The sequence below is a fragment of the Geotrypetes seraphini genome, chromosome 17, assembly GCF_902459505.1.
Source record: "Geotrypetes seraphini chromosome 17, aGeoSer1.1, whole genome shotgun sequence".
Classification (NCBI taxonomy): domain Eukaryota; kingdom Metazoa; phylum Chordata; class Amphibia; order Gymnophiona; family Dermophiidae; genus Geotrypetes; species Geotrypetes seraphini.
Window position 1 is genome coordinate 18,637,629 of NC_047100.1, and position 11,757 is coordinate 18,649,385.

General features: G+C 39.3%; 1 protein-coding gene across 1 annotated transcript in view; it reads left to right on the plus strand.

Annotated features, from left to right (window-relative positions):
• Positions 1 to 11,374, plus strand: part of LOC117351126 — a 690,625-nt gene extending 679,251 nt beyond the window's left edge. Inside the window, exon 6 of the mRNA XM_033925968.1 lies at positions 10,399 to 11,374. Within this exon, the coding sequence (XP_033781859.1) occupies positions 10,399 to 10,459 (61 nt within the window). The 3' untranslated portion in view covers positions 10,460 to 11,374. The remainder of the gene's footprint in view (positions 1 to 10,398) is intronic.
• The last annotated feature ends 383 nt before the right edge of the window (positions 11,375 to 11,757 follow it).

Below are 11,757 nucleotides of genomic sequence, written 5' to 3' on the forward strand. Positions count from 1 at the left end.
TGATTAAAACTGCGGCCCATGCTTTGCCCCTATTTAAGTGTGACATGATTTTTTTTGTGTGTGGGAAGAAATTGAATGCGAGGATTTTTGCAAATGCCAGTGTTAGTGACCTTTTAGTATTAGATTCTCATTGCTATGCTGAAACCACATGTCAGCTTGTTCCTGAAATCTATCCCCTCTATTCACCATACTGACTGAGCTACAAAAGTTTTATGGAAGCTGGAGAAAGCCAAAGGGCTACCAAAGCACCAGCTAAAGATGAAGCTACAGCTTGACTTCAACTCATTGAAATTCTCCTTACTGCATGTTGCAGAAACTTCTAAGCCAATAGGATGAACATAATCTTGCTGAGCCTGGGCAGAAAATGGAGAAGGTTGATGCTTCTGACCTTCAGCATCAGCATAGATGCTCTTGTCACGTTAGACTAGTGAGTAGGAAGAAGAGGTCAACAGTGCATCCTCAAGTTAGCTACTGTAAGAAAATCCAACATAATAGAGATTTCTTTAAGAATATTGCAACAGAAACAAAAAGAGGGGAGTCCAACCTTGTCTGCAGTGAAAAAACCAACCAGGAAAAAACAAGCCAAAACTGCAGATATGTACAACGATGTAGGCAAAATTTATTGTGACAACCAAACTATATATTAAAACCTTTTTACCAAACAGGGGACCCAACACGGTCCGTGTTTCGGACAACCTTTCGTCAGGGGTCCATGGTAGAAAAAGGAAAAAACATATGTCACAACAAATGTATATAATAAAGCCAAACTGATGTTATGTAACGCCGAGAGTCACTGTGAATAGTAAAAATCGGCGTTACATAACATCAGTTTGGCTTTATTATATACATTTGTTGTGACATATGTTTTTTCCTTTTTCTACCATGGACCCCTGACGAAGGTTGTCCGAAACACGGACCGTGTTGGGTCCCCTGTTTGGTAAAAAGGTTTTAATATATAGTTTGGTTGTCACAATAAATTTTGCCTACATCGTTGTACATATCTGCAGTTTTGGCTTGTTTTTTAAGAATATTGCACAAACTAGAAAATACATTTTTAGAATTTTTTTTCCATGCTATTTCAGTGCGGACAAGGCATGCCCTCCAAACCTTAACACACTTTCCACAACACATTGCCAACTGAGCTTGACTAAAATATTCTGTTGGAAAAGAAAGTTAAGCAGCGATAAAATCTAAAGTATCTCAAAAGATACTCTGCTTGTATATTTGGTTCAGGCACGATTTGGGCTTCATGATGAAAAAAGCAACAACTCAGTTCTAATATATTTCTGATTATTGTTTATCAAGGCGGAGCAGAAAATAACATACGCAATAAAATTACATGCGGACATCTAAAATAATATACAAAATATTACAATACATAAGAGGTGATAGGCTCCAGAGTAATCTAAGAAAATACTTTTTTACAGAAGATTCATGGAACAGTCTCCCAGAAGAGGTGGTGGAGACAGAGACTGTGTCTGAATTCAAGAGGGCCTGGGATAGGCACGTGGGATCTCTCGGAGAGAGAAAGAGATCATGGTTACTGTGGATGGGCAGCTCTATGACCTCACAATGCAGGTGTAAAGAGCCTTAGCCTATAGGAAGAGGAGATGCAAATGTTAAGAGCCTTAGCCAATAGGGAGAGGAGGAGATAGTGGATGCGGATGGGAGACTAGATGGGCCATTTGGCCTTCATCTGTCATCATGTTTCTTGGTGGGACTCAATTCCAGTGTCTCAGCTCCTGAGGCAGTTTTTGAAACGGAGCTCGATCAAGCCATGACAGGAACCCTCTGCGATTCAAATAAGTTTCTTTTAGATCACCATCATTTGACATTAATATTTATTTTGGATGTTTGAAAATTGGATCACATTTTGAATTGACTTTAGTATTAGGGGATGGGTTTTTGAACCGTCTTTTTTTCCCTTCTTTTCCCTTTCAACACTTACACTGAATATTTATTTCACTGGCAGGGGCCAAGTCAGGAAAGTAAGGTGGCTGGGACAGAACTATCATTGCTTTTGTTGCACAAAATTTGTGGTTGTTCTTCTGGTCGTCGGTCATCAACCGTGGAACAAACCTTGCTGCAACACGAGACATCCCCACCTTCTTTTAGAATGTTGTGGCATGAACCAATGGAGATGTTGCATTCCTCTGCCAATTCCCAAACAGTTAATTGCTAATTAGCGCGCACAAGAACCCAGATCAGTTGACGTTGATAGTCTTCCAGTTCATGAATCATCTTCCACCGATTCATGACCTCTTTTGAAGCATGAATACCATTTAAAGCACCTTCCATGACTCATGACACGTTCCCCATAAGCCACTTTCAACATTTCATAAGTTTCTGAAGCGGTCTTACCCAATTTAAAACAGGACTTCACGCTGTAGCACTGCTCATTGAGGTCACACATGATGAAAAATTGCCGATCATGAAAACACACTTTCACTAAAACTGCTGTAGCTTAGAGATGAAAACAGATATCAACAAACGGGAAAAAGGAGTTTACTTGTGAGGTTTCAAGCTACTCAACACCACCTAGTGCGTTTCAAAAGAACTTCCCATCGGCACGCAATTCAAACTGTCCTGGAACATTTTGAACAGATCTCATATTATTCATTAATCTTATTTGTCCAGGCAGATTTTTTTAAACCCTGCTAAGCTAACTGCTTTTACCACATTCTCTGGCTACTACCTAGTAGCTTCAGTGCATGCCCCCTCAGTATTTTATAGATGTCTATAAAATTTCCCCTCAGCCATCTCTTCTCCAAGCTGAAGAGCCATAACTTCTTTAGCTTTTCCTCATAGGGAAGTTGTCACATCCCCTTTATCATTTTTGGTACTTTTCTCTGTGCCTTGTCTAATTCCACTATATCTTTTTTGAGATGTGATGATGAAATTGCATGCAATATTCAAGGTGAGTTACATTCAGGCTAGAATTTCTACCTAGAAGGATTTCAAAATGAAATTCCTATGCATATTTCCCCTCTCCATCCTAGACCTGACCACTTTTTTTTATTATTATTATTATTATTATTATAGATATGTTCTCTAAAAGGGAGTTAGAAATACTCAAGCAGCATTTTTACAAATTTGAACATGCATTTACCTGCCTCAAAAGTTTTGAACAGTGAAACCTATAGATGTAAGGCATGGTTTTGAAGTTCTTTCTCAGGAAATATTTAAGTGGTCAATTCATGTCCCTCCCCCCCCCCACCAACTTAAATAAGCTCTCCTAAATTATTATTTTTTGTTTAATACAGTTAAAAGTGCGCCTTAAAAAACTTAGGGGTCTTTTTACTAAGGCACGCTAGCCGTTTTAGCACAAGTTAAACGTTAACACGTCCATAGACTACCAAATAATGTATAAAATAAAAATGACCCAATACGAGCCATGTTTTGGCAAAAAAATGCCTTACTTAGAGGTCTTATAGGGTCCTTGGCTATTTTAAATATGACATCAGCCTACATTGTAGTCTTGTGAGCTGTGCTGTTTGTTTGTAGTCTCTTAACTACTGGATTTTTTGTGACTTAGCATAAGAATATAAGAATTGCCATACTGGGACAGACTGAAGGTCCATCAAGCCCAGTGTGTCCTGTTTCCAACAGTGGCCAACCCAGGTCACAAGTACCTGGCAGAAACTCAAACAGTAGTAACATTCCAGAGCTGGTATTGTGATGTCATAATGCCTCATTCCACCAATGCCTAAGAGCCAAACTCATCAGTGATGTCACAATGGCTTGATTGTCATATACTTGGCTCACATGAGAACATAAGAGTTGCCATACTGAGACAGACCGAAGGTCCATCAAGTCCAGTATCCTGTTTCCAACAGTGGCCAACCTAGATCCCAAGTAGTAAAAAAGATTTTATGCTGCTTATCCTCAGAATAAGCAGTGGATTTCCCCAAGCCATCTCAATGTTTTTATATTTAAGACTGCCGAGGACCCTATAAGACCCCTGAGGAAGGCATTTTTATTTTGCTGAAACATGGCCCGTGTTGGGTCATTTTTATTTTATACATTATTTGGTTTCTATCCTGTGGGTCACTTGTGACTGTACTGTATATACCTCTTGTGGATTGTTTTTTATGATTATTGATTTTAAGTTATTTGGACGCTTATTAAACTACAAACTGATACATCCGATCTTCTGTTCCACAATCTTTTTGTTGTTTTGCTGCTTCATTTCCTTTGTGAAACTTTTTGGATTTTGTGGTTTGGTCACTTTATCCCAATCAATACATCTGTTCCGCAGAGCACCTTATGTAAGATTGTATCAAAGAAAAGCCATGCTGATTGTCATCCTGCCACCCCCTACTTCTGAAATGTAATACATTTGGATAATAAAACATGTTTGGTTTCCCATCTCTGCACTAATTGGAGAACTCAAAGCCTAGCAACTCTTGTTTATCGATCACTCATCAAACCAGACATTGGATACACTATTGGGAGAAGGACAGGGAATGAATAAAAGGCTCTCTTTATATACTTTACAAAAAAAAAAACCCTCCTATACACAATTAATGAACAAGGTTTGTGCTCAAACGATGCATGTCGAAGTAACTTTGAAGAGCCTGGCTTACATGTACCGAAGCACAAATTCCTTGTAATTACAACTTAAATACATACAGCGGAGAAATGAAATGTAAATAATCATTTCCGTATGCATGAAGTGTGTTACTTCAAAGAGAATATTTGTCATGAAAACTAAAGAAGCGCACTCTTGATGACATAATATCAGAAGACACTATATGAGAAGCATAATATCAATTTACTTTTAATTTCAGGAAATGCACAATCCACTCTTTTCCCTAGAGTCACAAAGGTAATATATTCTGTTTTTGATCTTTCTGTCTGATTTTTTTTTAATAGACTCTCAGATCTACAGCGGTGGGCAATAAGAATGGGCATGTACACTGAAGAAGAAAAAAAAAACTCTACAGTAAAACGAAATAGCTTTGTTTGATTAAAGTGCTTCACAGTGATTGCTTTGTGTAATAGTCCCTATATGCTAACTTTGGTTCCAGCCTTTCATAATTCAAGTAAAAGTCTCGTACTTTTTATTTGTTGTTTTTCTGTCAGCACCATGAAAACATTCAATCCTCCATGATGCAGAAAGAATTTAAAAGAAAAACCCAACCCAAGTCCTTGCATATTCTATTCTTTTCCCCTTGAGCTCAAATATTAGATTCCACCTTTGACTAACAGGAAATATAATTTTATGACTGGACCATGAAAAACAATTTGTGTGCTTGAAGACAGAGTTAAATGTGCATTCCTGTTCACAGTATGAACAAGCCACCGAATGCGGCATCATCATATTTATCACGCTACACACCAGAGCTTCATAAGTAGAAACCTTCAAATCCATAGCAGGTTGTGCGATCAAAACTAGCAAAGGAAATCATTTTTTATCCCGTATGTTTTCAGGACCAAAGGACCCTCAAATTAAACTGGTCTGGCACATAAACGTTAATATAAACATGATTTAATACATAAATCAAAGTGAAGGAATACAATAGCACTTGAATAGAAGATTTTTCAATACAATTCTGTAAAGGAGCTTCTAGTTTAGGCCCAAAGAAGGCCCCTACCTGGAGCACAGCCTATATGGAAATTAAGTGCCTATTTTCCTTTTTAGAATACTGGCATAGCAATGCAGATATATATGTATAATTTAAGTGGGATCTCTTACACCAGGGGTGTCAAATGTCGGTCCTCGAGGGCCGCAATCCAGTCGGGTTTTCAGGATTTCCCCCGATGAATAAGCATGAGATCTATTTGCATGCACTGCTTTCATTGTATGCTAATAGATCTCATGCATATTCATTGGGGAAATCCTGAAAACCCGACTGGGTTGCGGCCCTCGAGGAGGGACTTTAAGACCCCCTGAGTTAAACATTCTAAACCAAAGCATTCTGATTTTTAATTTTCTGAATAAATTACTATTTAACACTTCTAGAGTACGGCGTAGCAGGACATCTAAAGCAGTGTTCTTCAACCTTTTTACACCTATGGACCAGCAGAAATAAAAGAATTATTTGGTGGATCAACATTGGTCTGCGGACCGGCAGTTGAAGAACACTGAGCTAAGTCGTGGGCCATCTGGAAGCCTTCTCTCTGATGTTGCGACATTAGAGAGAAGGCTTCCAGTTCAGGCGCAGGACGTGCGTAGGAACCACTGCCCGCGGATTTGTGCACTGAGTCAGTGAGGAAGAGGGAGCCGACCTGAAGATAATGCCGCATCAGTTGCACTGCGAACCAGCGGTTGAAGAACACTGTTTTGGGCCTGATGCACATGCCGGCCCTGTGGACCGGCAGGAAATTTCTGTGGACCGGCAATGGTCCATGGACCGGCGGTTGAAGAACACTGATCTAAAGGACAGAAGCTTTAACATACACACTTCGGGGTAGACTCAAGAAAGGGCGTCAAACATTAGACACATAAAAACTGAGGGCAATATATTAAATTCAGGAGTATATATTTAGGGCTCCTTTTACAAAGTCGCATTAGGCTTTTTTTTAATCACCGGCCACAGGGGTATGATCTCTGATGCTCAAAAAAAAGCCTAACTTGGCTTCATAAAAGGGCGTTAAATTCGGTCTCCTTTTCAGTGGACCAAGATTAAGTGGGCAATTGGAGCGGTCCCTGCTTATATAGGAGTGATTTATAGTCCATGCAAAATTATCTTTATCTATTAATGTTCTCAAAGGGTAACTTGTTGAATGAGATGTTATTAAGAAGGTAGTTTGGGGTATGCAAATACGTACAATACAGTAACACAGTAAATGATGGCAGAACAAGACCCTCATAGACTAGGGTTACTAGATGTCCGGATTTCTCTGGACATGTCCGAGGGTCCAGACGGCTTTTCAAAACGCGACACTTTGTCCAGGTTTTGAAAAGCTTCCCCCCCAAATTGTCGCTCGAGAGGGCATCCGCGCATGATGTCACACTCCTCATGCGTGGATGCCCTCCTGCCTGACTAGAGAAAGCAGCAGGGGTGTGGCTGGGGCGGGTTTAGGGGCAGGACTGGGGCATAATGGGGTGGAGATGGGCGGATCTAGGGATCCAGATTTTATGAATGTAAAATCTGGCAACCCTATCATGGACTATCCAATTCTGCCCAACAATGCCACCAGAGCCTTGTCCACCACTGTGTGTAGGCCCAGGTCACCCTTATTTAAATGCTGGTTGTGAAGTCAACCACTATTTCAACCATATAGACAGCCAAACATGATGGGGATGATTAATTGAATGCTGTCAGCAGTACACCACATATCAATCAATAATGTAGTTTGGGGGTATGCAAATACAACAATAGATTAGACCAGCTCTTTGGAAGTGATACTATTTTTAATTTATTGGTATGAGTACTTCTTTCTATTTGCATTATAAATAGCACTGAATTTCTTGGGTTTTTTTTTAGTTAAAACACTTCACAGTTTCTTTATAGGAATGCGACAGAGAAAAATAACATCTACAAGTTTATTCAAAATATTGCCAATACTAATTAAATTATCTTTTGCATAATCATAAGTTTATCATTTCTAAGTCAAATTTACTTTAATGGTGTTTATACTGATTTCATGATTAAAGAGCTTGTGAGATCTTTTATTTATAATCAAGTACCCATACTATTTATCATCTTTAAAAAAATTGTGTTTTTCTTGTAAGATGATATATACCCAGATTATAAAGGTTTATTAAATTTGACAAGGTATCTGGACTTTTTATGCAAACCTAATAAAAAGATCATCAGCAAAGCTTGAGACGAGGCTGTAAAAGATAAAGGCCTTTACCTATCAAAGGTTCCCTTTGAATTTTGTCTGTGGAAAATACTTTTAAGAAGTTCAATCCAAACCTGTAATATTGCTTTGGGTCATTTTGGTGACTAATTTTAAAAACAGTTTTTCCCCATAAAACAGAGGTTTATGCACAAACGTGGCTTCTTTTAAAATTGTCTGGACTACATTTGGGCAAAAGGCTATGGGGGAAATTCAATAACCAGCGCCGGGTTGAAGCACCTACCAAAGGTGGCTAAAATGGCCGCTGGAATTGTGGCTAGGAAGCCACTTTAGGCCACAGAATGCCAAAGTAGGCTTGGCCAACCCCCAAAGTGGTGTTAGGCAATCTAAAATGGCTACCCAGCCGTGAATCACGCCAAGATAGGCGGCTGAAATGTAGGCCTCTGAAACCCTGGCCTACATTTCAGCCACTTACCTTTGCCTAGACCACAGCAGCTGATTGCGGCAGGGAAATTACCCCCCTTCCCCATCAGCTGAGCATCAGGGATTCCTCAAAGCCACGATTCTGTAACCGGCACCCAAATTCTGGGCACCAGTTACCTGATGGGTGTGTGTGTGTATGTGTTTAAATCCCCCTGCTAGCGGCCAAGATAAGCGGCTGAAATGTAGGCCTGGGTTTTCCGGGCCTGCATTTCAGCCACTTTAACGGCATAATTGTGTAACCTGGAACCGGCCGCCAACTTGGGTGCCGGTTACAGAATCCGGCCCTATATGTAATGCATAAATAAATGCATTTCAGCCCCGATCCTATAAACAGCACCTAAAACATAAGTGTCGAGGAAAGCGTAGTGTGTCTTAATCTTTCAGTTAAGTGCCATTTATAGAATCGCGCCTAGCAGTGCATAAAGTGGACTTAGGTGCTGGTAGGTGCCCTAACCCCAGGAGCGCCCTATTTAGGCGCCTCAAGCTCCTCCCAAGGGACGGGGCCTGAGGAGTCTCAGCAAATCAGGGCCTCCGTGCTAGGTTTATATCATGATTAGGGTTCCCATAATCATGATATAAACCTTACCCTAACACTAGATAGCAAGTGAATATTTAAAGTGTAGTGGAGGGGGGGGAGGCCCCTCCCACCCCCTCAACAAGACAAAATATTATGCACCACCGCAATTGTCCATGCGCACAGTTGTCGGGCGCGCACTTGTCCCTTTGCGCATTTGACAGGTCACCCTAAATACGCTGACCCAGTCTCTGAAATGATGTGGCTTTCCTTCTTTTGTGATTATACACAAGCAACAGGTAAAGAACGAATCAACTGTTTGTGTAATGAAATGTAGGATATTTAAGGGCTGACTTTTACAGAATCTACGGAGCAGATATTCTAACCTTAAAAGGTCTGCAGAAGATAATGTTTAGCATGTAGTCTATATATGCACATAAAGAATAATTTAAACCTTAAAAAAAAAAAGAAAAGAAAAGAGATGCTAAATGTGATTCTTTGGAAAACATGTATTATGCAGATTTAAAAAAAAAAAAATCAAAAACCCACAAATCAAGCCAATGGCAAAACATTAATCATCCATGCCCTATGGAAAGCTGTGCGGAAGACAGTTCAGTGAAAACAAGCATATGTTGAAAGGAATCAACTTTGAATTCAATTTTAGAGTTCCAAATGCCCCTAAAACTTTCAGAAGCTGTCAAGAAGTAAAATGAATAATCACGATCATTTATAGGGGCTGTGGCACTGGCTTAAGATTTTTTTCCCCATTAATATTCCTAGCCGTAAAAGAGCAATGGGGAAACCTGTTGTTTTTATGAAACTCATATTATAGGTCATTTGTAGGTTACATTCACAAGACAGCAAAATTGTTATTTCACAAAACATTGCACACCACCCACCACACATTGTGAAAACGGCTTTGTACATAACGCTGATTCATTTCTCACAATGAAAGGATTTACTCGCAAGCATATATTATTGTCATTAGCTCGAGAATAAACTCAGTAGAAGCAACAGGAAAATCTTTTATGAATTTACTTCAGGTTTTGACATTGAGATAAAATTATTTGTATTCAATTACACATGTAGCAGTGGCTTGGCTTTGGTGCATTTTCACAGAGAATTAAGGGGAGAAATGAGATTTTCTTAGCATTTTCAGCTGAGGACAAAAGGATAAGGGTCATAAGAACATAAGAATAGTCTTACTAGGTTAGACCAATGGTCCATCTATCCCAGAAGCCCGTTCTCACGGTGGGCAATCCAGGTCCCTAGTACCTGGCCAAAACTCAAGGAGTAGCAACATTCCATGCTATCGATTCAGGGCAAGCAGTGGCTTCTCCATGTCTTCCTCAATAACAGACTATGTTGCTACTCCTTGGGTGGCCCCTTTTGGTTTAAATTTAGAAATTGAATGGGGTAGCCTTTTCTAAGCAGGGAAGATTCTGATTGGTAGAGGGACAAGAAAGGAGGAGCTAAGGCGGGGATTTAAAATCTACTCTAGGACGCTGATGCCATCTTGGTCCGGGGAAGAGCTGGTGAGAGTGTTGATAGCACTTAGGGTAGTTGGTGAGTAAATTCTGTTTATTATAAACTAGGGTTTAAGTAAGAGATGTGGGGAAAAAATATGTAATCTGCATGTTCTCTTACAGGGGCATCCTTGAAACAGCACACGGCAAAACATGTTGGATAAACACCCCTGACCAAGCATAGCAAGCTGATAAAGCTAAGTGCTTTATTTTCTTTAAGCGTGTGAAATGTTAAAAATCTAAACTAATGTTATTGTGGGTAGAAGACACCTTTGGAAGCATAGTGAATGTTTATAAAAAAAAGTTAAAATAATCGGACTAGTCACGATCAGATACGTGAAGCTCTAGGGCCATGAGAGTATTCGAGCCCTGAGTTTTATCGCTGAGGTCCTGGAAAAAAACTACCTGTATGAGCTCTTAAATATACTATTTATGTAAATATAATTACTGAAGAGTTCTGAATATTATTGCCTAGCAAGTAGTGAAGCTTTAATATCTTTGCATTGGCTGCCGATTCATTTTAGAATTCGGTTTAAGAGGTTGACAATTGTCTTTAAGGTTCCCACAGGTCTAGATCTCTCTTTATTTAATGCAAGCTTTTTAAATTTTGCCATCCTGTTATAGTATTGCACCCTGAGGAGTGTAGATTACCTTTGGTACAATATTTTAAAACAAATTATGCAGTCCTTTGTAAGGAATACATGCCAGATCAGTTGTGTCATCTTTTGCTGTTTCCTGATATTAAGAAACAACACAAGGCATATCTTTTTCCTCAGGCTTTCCATTTATGATGAGTTGCACGATTATACCTGCTTAGTGGAGTAAAAGTTCTGTTTGATTTGTTTAGGGGGCATCTCAGTGTTGTTGTTTTGATTGATTTGCTTTTAAAGTTTTGTACATTTTTTGTTGCACTGCACCTAGATAACAGGCAAGTTAAAAATTGATAAATAAAATAAATTTGATCTGCATTACCGTTGTTATATAATGTGTCACCTGATACCACAGTGTCATATTAGTAATCTTCCTCTTACCAGGTATCTGAGATGTCTATTATAAGTTTATCTACTGCTTCTCAATGCTATGCATTCACATTCTTCCTTCGGGCTTCTTGTATTTACATAAAGACATTTCAATATATGTGTTTTATTTGTACTCTGCTTAGCAGTTGGTAGGAATAATTTGGTATCTTTCACTCTAAGTATCCTTTTTGTAGAATTGTCTAATTTGGCTTAGGAACTGCTTACTCTTGCTCCACCTACTGTTAAAAAGGACATGCTGTTGCAGTTCTTGTTTTATTTAACTGCGGGTAGTGACGCTACCATGGTAAATGCACCAAAACCCATTCAGTTCCTATGAGCTTTGGTGCATTTACTGTGGCAACATCACTACTGTGGCTTTGTAAAAGGGGCCCTGTATGGATGCCACTTTTTTTAAGGAAAAATAAGTTGGAAGTTTCTAATCATTGATCTGGTTGAGTTAAAT